The sequence below is a fragment of the Malus sylvestris genome, chromosome 2 (assembly GCF_916048215.2).
Source record: "Malus sylvestris chromosome 2, drMalSylv7.2, whole genome shotgun sequence".
Classification (NCBI taxonomy): domain Eukaryota; kingdom Viridiplantae; phylum Streptophyta; class Magnoliopsida; order Rosales; family Rosaceae; genus Malus; species Malus sylvestris.
Window position 1 is genome coordinate 30,169,140 of NC_062261.1, and position 21,205 is coordinate 30,190,344.

Here is a 21,205-nt window from a genome sequence, read left to right on the forward strand (position 1 = left end):
AGGTTCGATTTAGTTTATGAACATTTAGTTCATAAAAGAGAGGTTCCTGCAAGAAACTCAGAATGCAATATACTAACTTAGTGTAGTGGATTTGAGTTGTCTTCAGGAACTCAAGTGTGAGAGCTTCGTTACTACGGAAGTATGTGATGGTTTGAAGAAGAGAAATAAATTATTGAATCGTTAATGTCCAAAAGTGATCTTCAGGTCAATAATTTTGGATTCATTATCAGATTAATGGACTGCAGGTCACTTTTAATTAATTCAATAGATCGGGACCATTCGGGATCGATCGTAGAAGTAAAATAATATTAAAATAATATTATTGGATCGAAAATAGAGCCCCAAAAATAATTGGGCTTAATGCCGGGGGTTAAGAGGCACGGGTTGGGTGCCTTAAGCATAAGACGAGGCCCAAATGTTCCTTTGATGGATGTTGCAGGCCATGGGTGAAGAATGGGAGACCCTAGTCGCAGCTGGGTTGTGTTTTAGGCCACAAGGGAGTGCACAGACAGGTCTAGCGCAAGCTGGCCTGTGGGTTGTCACGGGGATCCCAGCGAAGGCTGGTTGCGTGAAAGCAGCCCCATAATGACTGCAGGTCACATGCTTGGGTATGGGTGACGCAGTGACAAGCCCAGCATATGCTGGCTATATGTATGTGAGCCAAAGCAACAAAACCCAGCAACCAAAAAGGTTGCATTGTGTGTATGGGAGGACAACCCAGATAATTAGGCAGGTTGGATGGCTGCGGGCCAAGGCCAGTGTGCATAGGCTCAGGGCTGCAGGCCCTACCGAGGTAAAATCCAAGCCTAGGCCTGGTGATTATTTGCACAATGATGGTGCGGTGGTGTGCCGCACCATGTCCTAATTCCCCCATTTTTTTTTTCAAATCCTTTAGGGTTTAGAAAAACCCGAAACATGCTTCTAATTTAATTGAATACTTTAACTCACAAATTCCACATAGCAATTATTGCGTAATGTATGAAACAAATATATATATTGACCAATATATGAACATATACAATATATATATATATATATATATATATATATATATATATATATATATATATCGGAAGGTAAATATAAATGTAGGGGGTTCATGCATCATGGGGAATGTTTTCATGCTTCATGGGTCGTTTCAAATATCTTCCTTTATTTTAAGCGTACCTGAGTAGCAGAAAACAACAAAAGCTTTTGAATTTGTAGAAGATCCTTCTTGAAAGCCGGAATTCTCCAATGCGTTGTATTACGTTCAACACAGAAAAATTAAATTGAATCAATAGCATGTAGATCAATTTAATAAAATAATAAATTAATCATGAAAAGAATGATTAAAACGTAATACTCCCCAAATTGAAGATCAAACTCTCTTGTTAGCGTAGCGTTAAGAGCGTGCTGATAACGTGTTCTAGGCATAATTTACTGAACAATTATGGAGGCCTTAGAGAGAGAGGGGGTGCGGCAATAGAGAAGAATAGAGAGATGTGTAATTGTGGGTTTGTGTTAACTCACCCTATTGTGCCTTTATTTATAGTAGTAGGAAGGGTAAAACTTTTCCCTTTAGGATTATAACATTTAATAGATAATCAAATCCTAATAGAAATATAAAATACATTCTCATATTTCCTAAGATTTACACAATCACATTCCTATTCTAAATAGAACTGCAACACCTATTTCAAATTTTCCATTTTATTTTGGAGTGACTTTGTCGAGGGAGCATTTTTTGCTCGTAGGCGTCAGTCGACATTTTGGCCTAGTTGGTAGCCACGTGTCAAAATGTAATTAAGTAACCCTTAGGCCAACAAATAAAAAAGAAGTTTTACTAAACTTCTTTTCTTTGCTGTGTCTTTATCGCATGCATCTTCAGCTTAGGAAGTCACACGAAACATCTAGGGTGCGTTTGTTGCGCCAGACTGTCTTGGACTGGACTAGCTGCCGGGACTAAGCTGGACTGGCTTAGACTGGACTAAGCTGGACTAACTTAGTGAAGCGTTTGGTGCAGTCTCGGACTAAGAAGCAGGATAAGAAAAACAGTACTGTTCACCAGATTTGTGTTTGCTTAGACTAGGACTACAAATTTTTGCCATTGTGTAATAGAGTAATGCTACAAATCTCATGATATAGGTTAATTGGAGCATATTTTTACCATGTATATTATGAATCTTAAAAAAAATTGACAATTGTTTTGTTTCTATTACCTGCTAATAGAATTGGGTTTAATTTACAAATGTAGCTTGATTTAAACTCTATCACCCAACAGAAGAAAAACAATAGTGGCCAATACATGCAACTTCAACAAATACAAGTACATAAGATCTCCATAATTTAGAAAATCCTAGTTAACATTAGTTAACATTAGCCAAAATAGATCTCCATAATTTACAAAATGGCTAGTTAACATAAGCCAAAATACTAGTGCAAAGCTAAGTTATAAGTCATAACATAAGATTGTATGATTAATAAAATACATCCATGTTAACGTTAATAAAATACATCCATGTTAACATTAGCCAAAATCCTCATCCGCTTGCGTTGTCGCTTAAAAGCCTTTGGACGAACACTTTCTTGAGTTTCGGTTTGATTGCCCTGAACACTCCCACATTTTTTGGTTTATCCAAAATAAGAGACAATGCATCAATTTGATCCATAGGAGAGAGACCCATTGCTTCAAGTTCATTAGCTATGTCAGTATGATCTGCAGTACCTTGAACTAAAGCTTCAGTTACCATTTGCATCCTCTTCCCACTTTCAACATAAAAATCTTTCAGTCCACTGATAATTGCCTCGGTTCCATCACTTGAACTTCTCACAGCTCTTTTTCTCTTTCTTTGGCTATTTTCAGATGGGGTGCTTTGTTGGCTTTGTTGGTTCATTGAAGAAACAAAATTATCACCTCTAATATCACTTTCACCAACATGATCATGACTTTGTTCCTCCACCATTTGAGCAGGGGTTTCGGCTACATTACCCGTAGCCCGATCTTTTCCAAATATATATGCAAATCTATCAAACAGTGGAAAAGGTTTGCTTCTCCATCCATCGGCTTCTTTATTTCTCTAAGATTATATCAACATAGCAAAACTAAAATTTAGCATGCGTAACAAATATAGCAGCAAGAATATAACTAATGCATAAATAAAATAGGATATGAACCTGCACATAAGTTTGCCATGCGTCATCACTGTCAACTTCAACGCACTTTTTGACATCATTGCATGCAAATCCACTTGTGTTTATCATGTCAACGACCATACTATATGTTTTTTTCCATTTCTTCAACTTGGACTCAATATGTGGATTTGCCTTTATATTTGAATGAGGACATAAAACATTGACAGCTTTTGCTATTTCAACCAAAGTACCTTGTTTGAAAGCACCGGTGTCACACCGTTGCTTCCGAGCAACAAAATCCTCAAGAACTCCTAGTAATACTTCTTCCTCAAATGCTTCCCATTTACGCCTTCTTCCTTTTGGCTCTTGAGTAGCATTCAAAAATTTTTCGTTATCCATACCTAAACAAAAAATATTTTAATGAAGGAAAATACCATACAAATAATCAATTTGCATAATATCCAATCAACTTGCATAATATCCAATCAACTTGCATAATATCCAATTAATTTGCATACCATCCAATCATTGTGCTAATATCTAACAAATGCATGATAAAAAGGAATACTAAAATAAAATGTTATCATTAACACATATAGCTAGTTCGGTTGCTGGTTCCTAATTGCTCTCCACTCATTATACATTTCCTGAGCCATATCATTCCTCATTGCAGTCCACTGGTCCGATGTTTGAACACTACCAACATATTCACCTTCTTCTGTATTTTGTCCATCTTCTATTATTGGCAAATTCTCCATTGGATCTACAGACATCTCTTGCCTAATAAGATTGTGTAGTAGGCAACAATCGGTAATTATTCGACCTTGTGTCCTTATCGGATAGAAAGATGGACTCCTTAGTATCGACCACCTTCCTTTTAGCAAGCCAAAACAGCGTTCAATTACATTCCTTGCCTTAGAATGCTTCATGTTAAAATATTCTTCCTTATTAGAAGGTGTTCGTCCCTCCCATTCAGATAAATGATAAGGTATTCCTCTATAGGGTGCAAGGAATCCTTCACCATTTGTATAACCACCATCTACAAGGTAATAACAACCTAATGAAAAAAAAAAACAGACCTTATTAGTGTTTTGTAGTTGACAAACAGAACTAAACCTAACTTACAAAGTTGAGACTAAGTAATAGTCTTACCCGCTGGTACCTTAAAACCATTAGGCCTACTAATTGCATCATGTAGCACTCTAGAGTCTGATGCGGAACCCTCCCACCCCGGAAACACATATATGAACTGCATATCTCCTGAACACACACCTAACACATTAGTTGCGACTCGACCCTTTCTTGTTCGGTATCTTGGTTTGTCAATTTCAGGTACATGCACATCAATGTGTGTTCCATACAATGCTCCCAAGCAATTCTTAAAAATAAAAAATAAAAAAGTTTTTGTTAATTTATACAAAGGGAATGAAGAGTTAAAGCTTAGGGAAAATGAAAAAAAATTCTCATCATACCTTAAAACATCGCCACCTAGGATCTGTAGAATCAATAGGCACAGGCTGGGGGACTTTTAGTAGGATACCTTGTAATCGCAAAATTCCTTGCAATACGCTATTGAAATACCTACTTATAGTCTCTCCCGACCTATAAAATCTACCGCCAACACTACGATTCTTAGTATGATGTGCTAATATTTGTAAAGTCATACACATCTGTTCCTCTACAGACACCAAACCATCAGTTTTTACCCTCCCATCTTGACGAAGTAAATCGCATAATATGCCAAAAGTCCTTCTATCCATTCTCAATTCGTTGACACATTCAGTATCAGTATTCCCTATTATACCATTCAGATAACACAAACTAATCTCTCGTCTAATAAGTGAACGGTTAGTCAATGTGGGTCGTTCAACATGTCTCTGTTTGCCACGTAGCATCATCACCACAAGAATCGTACAAATACAAATTGTCTCCAAATAAGACATCTCTAACAATAAGATCAATAAAAGCTTCCTTCGATCCATATCTATCCAAACAAAAAAAAAACAATAGTATGAGGATTGCTATCATTCCTAGGCATTGCATGTGAAGAGGGAAATTAAAGGACACCTGTAATGCAGTAGCCTTAGCCTTAGCCTTCTGTTTATGCTCATCTTCTCTGCAACAAACAACCACAAAAAATTGCAATTCAGCATCAACCCCACACCATACAAAACATTCACATTGTAATATCATGGTACATACACACACACTCATGGACAAATGTGCAAAATACACATACATACTCACACTCACACTCACACTAACACACACACACGGACATACACACTCTCACACACTGACATAGACTCACACACACCCTGCATACATACATACACACACACACACACACATTGCACACACACACACACTGCATACATACATACACACACACACACACACTGCATACATACACACACACACACACACACTGCATACATACCGCATACATACACACACACACACATTGCACACACTGCATACATACATACTCATACTCATACACACACTGCACACACACACACTGCATACACACACTGCACACACACACACTGCATACACACACTGCACACACACACACTGCATACATACACTGCACACACACACTGCATACATACTCATACACACACTGCACACACTGCATACATACATACTCATACTCATACACACACTGCACACACACACACTGCATACACACACTGCGCACACACACACTGCATACATACACTGCACACACACACACTGCATACATACACACACACACTGCACACACACACACACTGCATACATACCGCATACATACACACACACACACACTGCATACACACTCACACACACACTGCATACACACACACACTGCACACACACACACACTGCATACATACCGCATACATACACACACACACACACTGCATACACACTCACTGCATACATACCGCATACACACACACACACACACTGCACACTGCATACATACACACACTGCATACATACTGCATACACACACACACACACACTGCACACACACACACACACTGCATACACACACACACTGCACAAACACTCACAGTCACACACACTCACACTCACACTTACACTCACACTCACACACACTCACACTCACACTTACACTCACACTCACACACTGCACACAGCCACACACACACACACACGGGGACAGAGTGCAACACACTCTTACCCTCACACACACACTCTGTTTTTATACTCACACACACACACACACGCACGCACACTGCATACATACATACACACACACACACACTGCACACACACACACTGCATACACACTCACACACACACTGCACACACACACACACTGCATACACACACACACTGCACACACACTCACACTCACACACACTCACACTCACACACACTCACACTCACACTTACACTCACACTCACACACTGCACACATTCACACACACACACACACACACACACACACACACTGCACACACACACACACTGCATACACACACACTGCACACACACTGCACACTGCATACATACTGCATACATACACACACACACATGGGGACAGAGTGCAACACACTCTTACCCTCACACACACACTCTGTTTTTATACTCACACACACACACACACACACACACACACACACACACACTGCATACATACTCACACACACACACTGCACACACACACACTGCATATATACTGCATACATACACACACACACACACACACTGCACACACACACACTGCACACACACACACTGCATACATACTGCATACATACACACACACACACACACACACTGCACACACACACACACACTGCATACACACACACACCATACATACACACACACACACACACTGCACACACACACACACCATACATACACACACACTGCACACACACACACACACTGCATACACACACACACTGCACACACACTGCACACTGCATACATACACACACACACACACTGCATACATACACACACTGCACACACACACACACTGCATACATACACACACACTGCACACACACACACACACACACTGCATACATACTGCATACATACATACATACACACACACACACACTGCATACACACACACACACACACTGCATACATACTGCATACACACACACACACACACTGCATACACACACACACACACACACACACTGCATACACACACACACTGCATACATACATACACACACACACACACTGCATACACACACACACACACTACATACATACACACACACACACACTGCATACATACACACACACACACATTGCATACACACACACACATTGCACACACACACACACTACATACATACACACACACACACTGCATACATACACACACACACACACACATTGCATACACACACACACACATTGCACACACACACACTACATACATACACACACACACACACTGCATACATACACACACACACACACACATTGCATACACACACACACACACACACTGCATACATACACACACATTGCATACACACACACACACACACACACTGCATACATACATACACACACACACTGCATACATACATACACACACACACTGCATACATACACACACACACACACACATTACTGCAAATTCAAAAGAACCAGAGTAAGAGTGAGAGACAGAGAGAGAGAGGGTTACTTTGACTTGGATCGAACAGGGGAGGAGGAGGGGCGATTTGGTTGGAGTGTTCCTGAGATGTCGCCTGAGAAGAAGGTGGAGGAGCAGGGCGAGCAGGATCTGCAATTTGACCCTAAAAATCAAAACTCTAATTTGTTCAACTACAGAGGTATATTATTGAAAATTTCTCAAACCCAAAATAATTAAATCAAATAAAGCTTAGTAATATCACGATCTGCAAAACAAATTGAAGAAATAAATCGAAGATTCGAAGTTTACCAGGCAAGAGGAGCAGATAAGGGCGAGCAAGATGCAGATGAAGGCAAGCAAGACGCAGAGATGAGGGTGAAGAGGACGAGGATGAGGGAGCAAGGCAAGCAGGGAGCGATGGCGACAACTCTCTCTCTCGCAGGATGAGCGAGGTTTTCTCTCGCGGAAGGTCTTGCGAGTCCGGCCGAATTTGGGGTTCTCGGCTAAGAACTCCTAGCGAACCCATTAATCCGAGCGAGTCCCATTTAATCCCATTAAACCTAATCCTGGTGCAGAACAAACAAGGGACTACAATCTAGTCCAATCCAGTCCCCCCTAATCCGGTCAAACAAACGGGTCCCTAGAGTCTCTATCAATTATTAAAGCTCCACGTCTCTTCAAAATTCTTGTAGTTTCGTCACCTCTCGATCACACTACCCTATATATATATGTATGTATGTATGTATGTATATGTGTGTGTGTCTCTTCCCGTGGCTTAAAAATATATAATCATCAGATCACTTCCTTTAGTCAAAACACCAACCACAAAAAAGAGTCAAATTTTGAAAGAATGGTTTATTCTCAGCAGCACAGAAGCATTAGTATTCTTATGCTTCCATGGCTAGCCCACGGTCACATTTCTCCCTTCCTCGAGCTAGCCAAGAAGCTCACCCACAAGAGAAACAATCTTCACTTCTACATTTGTTCCACGCCTGTGAATCTCACCTCCATCAAGCCCAAACTCTCTGAAAAATACTCCCACTGCATTGAGTTTGTGGAACTCCATCTTCCGCAAGATGAGTTGCCTGAACTGCCACCTCACTACCACACCACCAATGGCCTCCCTCCCCATCTCATGTCCACTCTCAAAAAGGCCTTCGACATGTCCAGCAGCAACTTCTCCAACGTCCTCCAAACCCTAAAACCAGATTTGCTCATTTATGATTTTCTCCAACCATGGGCACCCTCTCTAGCTTTGTCGCACAATATTCCGGCCGTTGAGTTTTGTACCATTAACGCTGCCACCATTATTTCAATTTTCGCTAACCATTTCAAGAATTCCAGTCTCAAATTTCCTTTCCCAGGAATCCATCTTCGGGATTACGAGATCAGAATGTTCAAAAATCAGGTGGAGTTTTCATCAAATGGCCTAAAGGACGGAGACCGCATACAGCAGTGCAGTTCTAGTTCTTGCAATATCATTTTGGCGAAGACATCCAGAGAGATTGAAGCGAAATATATCGATTATCTCTCTGATTTAGTCGGGAAGAAGATTGTGCCTGTTGGTCCACTAGTTCAAGACCCACTGGACCAAAAAACCGACGAGGAGTCTCCGATCATCCAGTGGCTGAACAAAAGGGAGAAGTCTTCGGTTGTGTATGTTTCCTTTGGGAGTGAGTACTTTTTGTCCAAGGAGGAAATAGAAGAGATAGCTCATGGGTTAGAGCTCAGCAAAGTGAGTTTCATTTGGGTTATTAGATTTCCCAAGGAAGACAAAACCACTAAAGTTGAAGAAGTATTGCCAAAAGGGTTTGTAGAGAGGATGGGAGAGAGGGGAATGATAGTGGAGGGTTGGGCACCACAAGCAAAGATATTGCAACACCATAGCGTCGGTGGGTTTGTGAGCCACTGTGGATGGAGCTCTGTGTTGGAGAGCATCAAGTTCGGCGTTCCAATTATAGCCCTGCCAATGCAACTTGACCAACCAGTGAACGCCAAACTGGTAGAGGAGGTCGGCGTGGGTGTGGAGGCTAGGAGAGCAGAAGGTGGTGGTTTGCAACGAGAAGCGATTGCAGAGGCGATCGGAGATGTGGTTGTGAAGAAAATTGGAGAGGGCGTGAGAATGAAGGCACTGGAAGTAAGAGACAACATGAAAGAGATTGAGGATGAAGAGATAAATGACGTGCTGGAGCAGCTGGAGCAGCTGGTGCAACTATGTGCATAGAGCATATGCGAAATGGACACAATATATAAAACAGCTTTACGTACATATGTATCAGTTTAATTTGAAGGATTATATGGTACGTCTACTTCTGTTTTGGTGTTTTTTTCTTTCTTTGTTGTAATGGATAACCTGGAATGCATTCGTACAAAACGTAATAATTTTCCAGATTATGCATTTGCTCCACGGTGTACCAAATATTGTGTGACGTTATTGTTGTAATAAAAAGAGAATTTCCTTACATTATTGAGTCCTATAATTACATTGGATATTCATCCATTATATACAAAACTAGTCTCTCCAATAACAAACAACTATTGAGTCCTATAATTACATTGGATATTCATCCATTATATACAAAACTAGTCTCTCCAATAACAAACAACTATTGAGTACTATAATTACCTTGGATATTCATCTATTATATACAGAGCTAGTCTCTTCTATAATAAACAACTTGATAGGATAAATATCCTCGAATTGAAAAACAACAACAACAACAATAATAATATAAATAACCTGAAAACTTTTCCATCCTCCCGTGTCCCCCACCAGGTCCTCCTTCTTTCCCATTCTCTACCTTCTCCACCTTTAACCTCATCTCTCCTCTCTAAGTGCTATTTTGCCCCATCTCTTTAATGATGGTGGTTGGCCACATCTCCCCAAAGATGGTGGTTCACTCCAATCCTCTTTCAATGGCGGTTGTGAGCTTGAATTTCATCTCAATTGGGGAACTGGACTTTTCCTGTGTTGATTTTCCTCTAATTGCCCACTGTTTCTTGCCAATATGCACCAGATTTTCTTTAGCCCCAAACCCACAAATCCTTTATTAAGGGTAAAAATGTAATACAGTTAGTAATATAGTTAGGTAGTTAGTATTTGGTTAAAGTGGTTAGGATTTCTATATAAACAGTATGTGTAATCTTCATTTGATTAGTGAATACAAATCCTATTTCTCTCTAAACTCTCTCTCTCTAATATCTCTGTGTTCATCCTTCTCTTCATCCATTGTTCTTGATTTTCCTTTTAATTCCCAACCATTGCAATGTAGTTAACATCCTTAACCCAAACTACAATTTCATCCACACGCTCTCCATCGTCCTATGCCGTTTCCTTTTCACCCTCCACCCTGGCCCTACTGACTCTCATTTGCTGTCAAATTGGCTGCTTTCGGTTGAGTACTCTAACGAACTCTTGCGTCTACTACCCACCCCGAGTGCGAATTGTCGCTCATTCAGTTGGAGGTGTGTGAAACCAAGACATTGGTTTCAGCGCGGAGCTCTGCCCCGCCTCCTTCTTTGGTTATGGATTCATGTTGTGATTTTCTGGTGTTAGAATTATTTTTTTGGCTAGTCCCCCGGGTGGTGTATTTAGTTGTGAAGTTTGGCTACTCCAATCGGTTTGCAGGTTGTTTGGTGGTGATTTTGAGTTTTGGTTTTAATATAATGTTGTTTGTTTGTGGTTTAATTTTGTTTACCATTTGGGGCTTTTGAAGATTTGCATATGGTATGATCTAGGGAGCAGTTGTTATTTTGTGGTGAAATTTTGGTAGTGTGTGTGGTTAGTGGCCTCTAGGTTCCCAGCTTCTGCAGCTGGCCATCCCTCACATAGGCATCTAGGATTTTCTGTACTAGCCACTTTTGGTTCTTTATTTGTTGAGCCACTTATGCATTTCCGTTATTTACCATTTTGTACTCACAAAGAAACTATTACTCATGCTTTGTTTTGCATTAGTGGCGTTTCTTTTTATATGTGCTAGTCCCTTTTAGACTCGTTGTAAGCTATTTTATGTTCATTTGGATTTTGTTTAATGAATTACTCAACCTTTGACAAAAACAAAATCAAAAATAAAAAACAATAATATTCTCAAACATTTTTCCTATATGCAATTTGTCATTCCTTCTTAATATTAGGTATATATATTGTTAATAAATTTAAGGGACACTTTGGATGCGGTCCCTAGTTATCAATATTCTTTGATTGAAACCTTGTTAGTTTTTAATTTTTTATTGAGGTTCCTGACATTAATGTAATAATATAAGTTACTATATTTTTTTAAATTAAAAATTAAAAAATGAAATTTGTAATTGTTTATATTAATGAGATTTTAAATAAAACTCATAATTTATGGGATTAAAAATAATAAAATATAAATTATACTCTCTATTGTATTGTGTGTGCCACATCCCGGCCCGGGGCGGATCACTTCCCGGGCCCGCTCCACCACCGTAGCACGATATTGTCCGCTTTGGGCTTACCATTCCTTCACGGTTTTGTTTTTGGGAACTCACGAGCAACTTCCCAATACGTCACCCATCCTGGGAGTGCTCTGGCCTCATTCTCACTTAACTTTGGAGTTCCTACGGAACCCGAAGCCAATGAGCTCCCAAAAGGCCTCGCGCTAGGTAGGGATGGGAATATACATTTAAGGATCACTCCCCTGGGCGATGTGGGATGTCACAATCCATCCCTCTTAGGGGCCTGACGTCCTCGTTGGCACACTTCCGCCCAGGGATTGGCTCTGATACCAATTGTCACATCCCGGCCCGGGGCGAATCACTTCCCGGGCCCGCTCCACCACCGTAGCACGCTATTGTCCGCTTTGGGCTTACCATTCCCTCACGGTTTTGTTTTTGAAGACTCACGAGCAACTTCCCAGTGGGTCACCCATCATGGGAGTGCTCTGGCCTCCTTCTCGCTTAACTTCGGAGTTCCTACGGAACCCGAAGCCAATGAGCTCCCAAAATGCCTTGCGCTAGGTAGGGATGGGAATATACATTTAAGGATCACTCTCCTGGGCGATGTGGGATGTTAGAATCCACCCCCCTTAGGGGCCCGACGTCCTCGTCGGCACACTTCCGCCCAGGGATTGGCTATGATACCAATTTGTCACATCCCGGCCCGGGTCCACCACATCTTGGGCCCGCTCCACCACCGTAGCATGATATTGTCCGCTTTGGGCTTACCATTCCCTCACGGTTTTGTTTTTGGGAACTCACGAGCAACTTCCCAGTGGGTCACCCATCCTGGGAATGCTCTGGCCTCCTTCTCGCTTAACTTCGGAGTTTCTACGGAACCCGAAGCCAATGAGCTCCCAAAAGGCCTCGCGCTAGGTAGGGATGGGAATATATATTTAAGGATCACTCCTCTGGGCGATGTGGGATGTCACAGTGTGTGTGTGTGTGTGTGTGTGTGTGTGTGTGTACATATATGTATGGGTACATTAACCAAAATTAACAAAAAAAGTTATTGTACCAAAATATGGATACATTCTCAAATCAACGAAAAAAAAATGTACCCATATAAGTTTAAACATGGATTAAAAATTTTGAATGGATTTTATATTAAAAAAGGGTACATTTTACATATAACAAATTGATATATTTGAGAATAGGTACATTTAAGATTAAAAAAATTGAAAAATTATATGAATGGTACATTTAAGGTTAAAAAATTGAGAATCTTTTTATATATATAAAAAAAAAACTAATAGGTACAAACTTAATTTAATTTAATTTTTTATTATTTTGGAAATGTTTGAATTGAAAATTAATTAGAAGTTTAATAGAGGTGTGAATATTAAACCCTAAATTAATTACTAATTTTTATATTAAAAATTATATAATAAACATGTAAATTCATTATCACATTAATGCTAGGGACTTGAATCAAAATTTGAGAATTAATAAGGTCTTAGTCAATGAACAGTAAGAACTAGGGACCGGATACTAATTTTTCCTGAATTTTCAATTAATTTTGTAATGTCATATATATAAGTGTATGATATCAAATATCAAAACTACTAATGAATTGTATCTAAAACTAAGAATGATCGAATTAAAATACAAAAGTTGATTACTAAATACATAATCTAAAGTAAAAAAGCTTTTAGAATTTTGGAATATTTCAGAATTCTTTTTGTCGGTACAAGTTTGCAACATTCCAGAAAAATATGGGTTGAAAATTATTTAGAATTTTAGAATTTGTGTATGCATTATTCCAATTTTCATCCAATATGTTTAAAAACTGTTAATGACCGAATTTAAAATTCTAAACCAACTTGCACCACTTGGTGTAGACAATTGAGTACATAATTTTTGGCTACTCTCTCCATGTGTCAATGTTGTTTACTTCAAAGTGAATAGGTAGATCGAGCCTCACATGCCCATTTTTCGTTGGATTTAACAGTGTTTGATAAAAGTGGATAGTTTAGAAACAGGCAGTATGTAAAGGCCCTCATTTAAATTACTTCTTAATAGAATGGTTAATTTTTCTTAATTATTGTTTACATGTGTATAATTTGTTTTTACTATTAATTAGCTTTTATTTTATTATTTATTATTTAGTTTAGAGTTGTGTTCTTTTATGTGTTTAGTTAGAGTTAAAAATAAAAGGGAAAGACAGTTGACTCATCCCAACCCGAATGTGTCCACTTGGACACTCAAACCGAGCAGTGTCGGCCAACACAGCTCAGTTTGGATGTCTAAGTAGACATTCGGGTCGGAGTGTGTCAGCAGCAATAGTAGGCACATGTTATTTTTCCCCTTCTCTCCCTTTTCGCATTCCTTTCCTTCTCGATCTCTCTTTACTCTTTTCTTTGTTCTCACTCCGCGACGGAGAAAACAAAAAGGGCAAAGAGGCATCTTCCTCCTATAGCATCTGTTTGGATTAAAACTTGATTTTGGCCCAAGGATGGAGTCGGCCCAAAAGGAGGCCTGGAGGAATAGAAGATCAAAACCCAGCCGAAACTTGGGAAAGCAGGAAATGGCCTTTTCTGACTTGATACAATTCACAAGGGCCACTTGCCTACCTACCCAAGGACCAAGTGGTGTAGACTGATCACACTGCACAGCCCATAAAGTACTTTATGGTGGTATTACATGTAATAAAGCTGATGAGTCATCACCCTCAGACCGCATTCGAGCAAAACTGTCGCTATAGGAGCCAAACCGAGTCGTCTATAAAAGGAGGAAGAGAAGACAGGAATAGAGACACTCAATCAAACAAACAAAAGCACAAACTCTGCTCAAAAAGCCAGATTTGCCTTTCAAAACGAAGCTGTAGTCAGCCCAAGCCTTCATCCCCCGCGAGATAATCTTTTCTCCCAACCTCTGTAATAGCTCTGCTACCTTGTTCTAACTTGTTGTAGTATCGATTCACCTTTTGTATTCTCCTTTCCCTTCTCCCCCTCTAAGCTTTCAGACCTTTGACAGAACTACAAAGATAGGGACCTGCAAGACGATCAGCCTTAATTGATAAGATCCAAGTCATAAGCCCGCAGGCATGTAAATCTGATTAGTTTAAAAGTCCTTGGCCTCAAGGCATAAAAAAGAACTTTATGTGGACTTAACCCATCCACGACAATCCTTGATAAACGAGAAGTCCGAAGTTACTTGGGGCGCAAGTAATCGACCTACCTTTGGTTTTATTTCTATTATATCATGATTATCATAGAACGCTTAAGGATGGAATGGATTCTGATAGGAAGCCTCAAGGCCTACACCTAAGGCCCCACAAAGGCACTTATTTGGGTTCATTCTATTCTGCGGTCTAGATGGTTTGAGTATAAGAACGGACTCTAATAGGAAGCCTCAAGGCCTACCCCTAAGGCCCCACAAAGGCACCTATTTGGGTTCGCTCTACGTCTCGGACTCGGATAATCAGAAATATGATAGTTATAAGACTCCGATAACCATAAAGACCAAATATGATATGTTCGAGTACTGGTTTAGTTTGACAAGAAGCCTTAAGGCCTACACCTAAGGCCCCACAAAGGCACCTGTAAAATCTAACACGGTTTCTCGGATATATGTATATATATTCACAACGAAAGCACGACAACCATTTTACATCTGCCATGCTAAAGATGGCAGTGGCACGCCTGAGCACCTAAGTGTTAACCTTGATTGCGAGCCTTAAGGCCTACACCTAAGGCCCCACAAAGGAACCTCTCAAAGTTAACGCTGTCATTCTCTTTCAGCCTTGCCCGACGAGACTTGCCCGACAAAGCCCAACAGGAAAGCAGAAGCCCGACAGCAGCCCTCAACCGGCGCCAAATCTCCCAGGGGAGCTGTGTGCTCGTTGGCCAGGAAGTCATCCCCGACGGAAATTCCTGCCACGCCCAGTGGGACACCTAATCAGAAGATAGAGAAACAGATATGCCAGAAGACTTGCAGACCATGTTATTTCAAATGCTGCAACGCTTGGAGAAAATCTCCACGGGCTCTAGAAGTGATATAGAGGTGGTTCCTCCCAAAGGAAAAAGACGTAGAAACAACCAGCCAGACGGGATGGACGTAATCAACCCTGCATTTCCCTTTTCAGAGGCCCCTATAAATATGCTCAATATGACATGGGCGGAGAAAGGAAAATGGAGGATTACAAGGGAAGAAGAAGAAAGACTGGCCCAAAAACCTATAGAGAGAATAAACAAACTACCCGAGTATCCAAAGGCTACCATAATCAAGGGGATGGTTATGTGCAGTAAATGCCAGCGTGAGTGTGAGCTCGAGATTCCCTCTGCTGGAGTCCTCATTGATCACGAGTTAATCAGGAGGAAGGAAGAAGATGCAAGAAGAGAAGCCCGCGAAAAAAATAAGCAGGCAACAAAGAAGGACACATCCCGAAGCGTTTTTCAATGCTTAGGAGGTGAATCTCAACCCAAGGCTTTGTCAGAAGTGTTTCGAAACCATGAAGCTTCTGACGAGGCAGAAAAAATGGAGGCCACAATCCAAAGAGGTGCAGATCATCCTCAGAATGGCCAGATGGGGAGGGAAGTCAAGAGAACTGATGGGATAGCTAATCCCGGCAGAAAAAGGAATCATGCCCACCTCGGGCGAAAATGGTATGTAGTCGGGAAGAACGGACAGCCTACCAAACCAATGGGAGCCTCTATGATCAGGAGGGTTCAAAGGCAGCACAAGGCCTACATGAATTCCTTAAAGACCCCCACTACCTCTGAAACCTCAAAAACTCAAAAGTTGGAAAGAGCAACATCTGGAGGTAGTAGCCAGCTCCATTGGCGAAATAAGAAGGAGGTAAAAAAAAGCCAACAGCAAAGCAGAGGGGGTGGGGGATCATGTGCCGCAGAGCCAACATCCTGGGAAGTATAGGATCTTAAGAAGAGCTCAAGAAGATCTGATCATGGTACCAACTCCTGGATGGAAGCCGGAGCCTATTCACATGGGAACTGTTGCAAAACCACTTTCTCTGCCATTGGTGGATCCCTTTGGTGAAGTTCCAAAACAAACGTTGTACGAGGGCATGGATCAACCATAACAGGAGGGGATACCAGAACCTCTGCTTCTAGCCGATACGATGGCCTGGTTAGATGAATTCATGGACCAAATTGAGAGCAAGAAGGAGGATGTACTCGAGCCCAGCAATTTCCACATCAACATGGCATATATATTATATGCCACGTTTGGTGCCAGACCTGATCAGCCTGCTACTATGGAGGGTGATTACTTAACAACGGAGCCAATGATGGCACAAGTCAATGTGGAGATAGCGGAAGAAGAAGACTCGGGCAAGGCTGGGCCCTCAGAAGCATCCAAAGGGGGTCATCTAAGGATTTACACAGATGAGATGATGTTCAGCCGCCCGAGTATTTCGTTGGCCAACCATCTGAAGCCTATATATGTTTCAACTCACTTAGAAGGTGTGCCCTTCAAAAGAATTTTAATTGATGGAGGAGCAGCTGTTAACGTGTTAACGGCCAACCAGATGAGGAAGATGGGGAGAGGCACAGAAGATCTTATTCCCACGGACCTTACGGTATCTAGCTTCTCAGGTGCTATCACTAAGACTCATGGGATATTACCTTTGGAGGTGGACTTGGGATCCAAAAAGATAATGCTGGCATTCTTTGTGGTGGACTGCACCTCCACTTACGGAGCCTTACTCGGAAGAGATTGGATCCATCAAAGTCTAGCCATACCTTCCACTCTTCATCAACAAGTGGCTGTATATCATGAGGCGGGTATTGAAGGACCAGGCTTTTGGGAGATAGTAGAGGCCGAAACACGGCCATTCCTCCCTTCAGCCAATGTTGCGGAAGCAAGTTTCTACAATCCCAACGTAGGAATCTTGAAATGTTCAGGAGCTGATAAGAACGGCCACCCTACCAAGGTGACGGCCTAAAAGCTTTTGGAACAAGGAATGCTCCTTACTAAGGAGGAGTGTGATAGACCCTGTCTCGTACCAAAGTCCCTACACCATCAATGACTGAACAAAAGAAGAAAGATCAGGTCATGGCAGTCAGATCCTTGATTAAAAGACTATTGATATATGGGAAGGGAAGAAGACAAGAGAGGGAGCAGGAAGAGCAAGAATGGCAGGAAGAAGCTTCGACCAGCCAGCATGGAAATGGAGAGGAATCTTGCAGTGAAGAACTGGATAGGGCCATTCAAATGGCCGAATGCATATATGATCTAGATGGGCCAGACGACTTGCCCGAGAGCCTAGAGTTGGTCGAATTTTTATGTGCAGAACCTGATAAGCCATCACCCGAAGTTCAGGATCCTTTGGAAGTTATTGATCTAGGCACGGAGGAGGATCCAAGACCAATACAGATAAGTGGTTTATTAGGGGCCGAGGATCGGGCCAGGATTATTTGTCTTTTGCAAGAATTCAAAGACTGTTTTGCTTGGCATTATACCGAGATGCCAGGGTTAGATCCAACCTTGGTGGAACATAGAATGCCCATCAAGGAAGGATATAAACAGGTCAAGCAAGCGCCACGGAGGATGTCAAAGGAGATAGAAGAAAAGGTCAAAGAAGAGATTGAGAGGCTAGTGAAAGCTGGCTTTATCAGACCAGCCAAATATGTGGAGTGGTTGGCCAACATCGTACCCGTTTTAAAAGCTGTAACAAAAGCAGTACGATGTTGTGTTGATTACATAAATATTAATGGCGCTACACCAAAAGATGAGTACCCCATGCCCATGGCTGATTTATCCATAAATGCAGTAGCAAAGCATAAAGTTTTATCTTTTATGGATGGAAATGCCGGATATAACCAGATAAAGATGGCTCCAGATGATATTCATAAAACAGCTTTTAGGTGTCCTGGTCATGTGAGGGCATATGAGTATCTGGTCATGCCATTCGGGCTCAAGAATGCTGGTGCAACATATCAAATGGCAATGAATGCCATTTTTCATGATCTAATTGGCCAGAGCATGGAGGTATATATCGACGACATCGTGGTGAAATCTAAAACAGAAGAACAACATCTAGTAGATCTCAGGCAAGCATTGATAAAGATGCGGATCCACAAATTGAAGATGAATCCAAAGAAATGTGCATTTGGAGTAAGAGCGGGCAACTTCTTGGGATTCTTGGTGCATCAGAGAGGTGTGGAAGTGAACAAAAACAAGTCTCGGGCAATATTGGAGTCACCTTCACCCACCAACAAAGTGCAGCTTCAAATGCTACTAGGTTACTAGCGTTTGGATCCCACCAAGAAGTGATGTTTCGGGCAAAGAAGATTGGATCCAGCAAGAGATAAGAAGAGTAACGGGCCTCTGGATTACTCCTTGGAAGCTGTATTTCGATGGACCCCACACTCAGAAGGCTGCAGGGGCTGGGATTGTGATTATAAATCCTCAGGGGGTTTATCATTATTACTCATTCCTGCTCGATTACCAAGAAAATACCAATAATTGGGCAGAGTATGAGGCATTGATTATTGGTCTAGAAATCCTGTTGGATTTAGGGGCAGCAGAAGTAGAAGTCTTTGGTGATTCAGAGTTGGTAATAAACCAGCTAAATGGCGAGTTCAAGTGCAGACATATCACTATGGCGGGGTACTATATGGCAGCAACACAATTGTTGAGTTTCTGGGAATCTGAGATATCGGTCAATCATATTCCTAGGGGATCTAACTTAGCAGCCAATGAAATGGCGTAACTAGCCTCAGGAGTGCCAATACGGGAAAGAAAGTATGGAATAGATGTCGAGATCCAAACAAGAAACCTTCCTTCCATCTTAGACAGGGGATTTAGTTTGGATGTAATGATTCTAGAAACCAAGATGGAAGATTGGAGGGCACCCATCATTCATCATTTGAAGGATCCCTCTTCACCTACAAGTAAGAAGAATAGGCAGCAAGCAACCAAATATGTCTTATGGGCGAAGAACCTGCTAAGAAAGACCCGAGATGGATTACTGTTAAAATGCTTAGGCCAGGAAGAATCCATGAGAGTGATGGCCGAAGTGCATGAGGGAATATGTGGAGCACATCAAGCAGGGACAAAGATGAGATGGCTACTCAGAAGGTACGGTTATTTCTGGCCCGACATGGAAAAAGACTGCAAGTCTTATGCCCGCGGTTGTGAAGAATGTCAGAGGCATGGACCTCTCCAACACGTGCCTTCAGTACCTTTGAATCCAGTGGTCAAGCCTTGGTCGTTCCGAGGATGGGCGATGGACTTCATCGGGCAAATTTATCCAGTTTCCAGTAAAGGGCATACTTTTATAATTGTAGCAACGGATTACTTCACCAAGTGGGTGGAAGCATCAGCAGTAAAATCCATAACTTCCACCATAGTCAAGAATTTTATCGAGACCAAGATCCTGCACAGATATGGGGTGCCCGAGACTATAGTGACGGACCGTGGGCCATCTTTTATTTCAAAAGAAGTCGAGGAGTTTGCAAACAAGTACAAGATAAAGATGATCCAATCTAGTCCGCACTATCCTCAGTCAAATGGGCAGGCCGAAGCTAGCAACAAGATCCTGGTCAACATTATTAAAAGAATGGTGATAGATAGTCCAGAAAAGTGGCATGAGATGTTGGGGAATACGTTGTGGGCATACAGGACTTCCAAAAGAGCGGGGACAGGCACAACTCCTTATGCCTTGACGTTCGGGCAAGATGCAGTGCTCCCCATGGAGATCAACGTTAGTTCCGTAAGAATTCAAAACCAATTTGGGTTACATAGTGCATAATATATCGAAGCCATGTGTCAAGGTATTGAAGACCTGGATACAGCCCGAATTGAAGCCTTGAACCAGATTCAAGAAGGAAAGATAGCTGTTGCCCGAGCTTATAACAAGAAGGTGAAGGTAAAATCTTTCAAAGAGGGAGATTTAGTGTGGAAAACAGTCCTCCCGCTGGGAGCTCAGCTTCGGGGTTTTGGAAAGTGGAGCCCGACATGGGAAGGTCCTTTCATTATTAGTCGAGTCTTGAATAAAGGAGGATACTACCTAGCGGACCTCGAAGGAAATGGGCAGAA

At 41.5% G+C, this 21,205-nt stretch overlaps 3 protein-coding genes across 3 annotated transcripts; 1 reads left to right on the top strand and 2 right to left on the bottom strand.

Annotated features, from left to right (window-relative positions):
- Nucleotides 1-2,274: 2,274 nt before the first annotated feature.
- LOC126586601 (uncharacterized) lies at nucleotides 2,275-3,513 on the bottom strand. Its single transcript, XM_050251510.1, has 2 exons — nucleotides 3,157-3,513; nucleotides 2,275-3,059 (listed from the first exon to the last, which is right to left on the bottom strand). Exons 1-2 carry the CDS (start codon nucleotides 3,511-3,513, stop codon nucleotides 2,523-2,525), a joined length of 894 nt encoding a protein of 297 aa, XP_050107467.1. The 3' UTR covers nucleotides 2,275-2,522.
- On the bottom strand, nucleotides 3,513-5,210 carry LOC126586591 (protein ANTAGONIST OF LIKE HETEROCHROMATIN PROTEIN 1-like). Its single transcript, XM_050251500.1, has 4 exons — nucleotides 5,182-5,210; nucleotides 4,587-5,098; nucleotides 4,267-4,492; nucleotides 3,513-4,171 (listed from the first exon to the last, which is right to left on the bottom strand). Exons 2-4 carry the CDS (start codon nucleotides 5,094-5,096, stop codon nucleotides 3,714-3,716), a joined length of 1,194 nt encoding a protein of 397 aa, XP_050107457.1. The 5' UTR covers nucleotides 5,097-5,098; nucleotides 5,182-5,210; the 3' UTR covers nucleotides 3,513-3,713.
- A 3,268-nt stretch (nucleotides 5,211-8,478) lies between these two features.
- LOC126585940 (beta-D-glucosyl crocetin beta-1,6-glucosyltransferase-like) lies at nucleotides 8,479-10,206 on the top strand. Its single transcript, XM_050250550.1, has one exon. It carries the CDS (start codon nucleotides 8,481-8,483, stop codon nucleotides 9,966-9,968), a length of 1,488 nt encoding a protein of 495 aa, XP_050106507.1. The 5' UTR covers nucleotides 8,479-8,480; the 3' UTR covers nucleotides 9,969-10,206.
- Nucleotides 10,207-21,205: the final 10,999 nt, after the last annotated feature.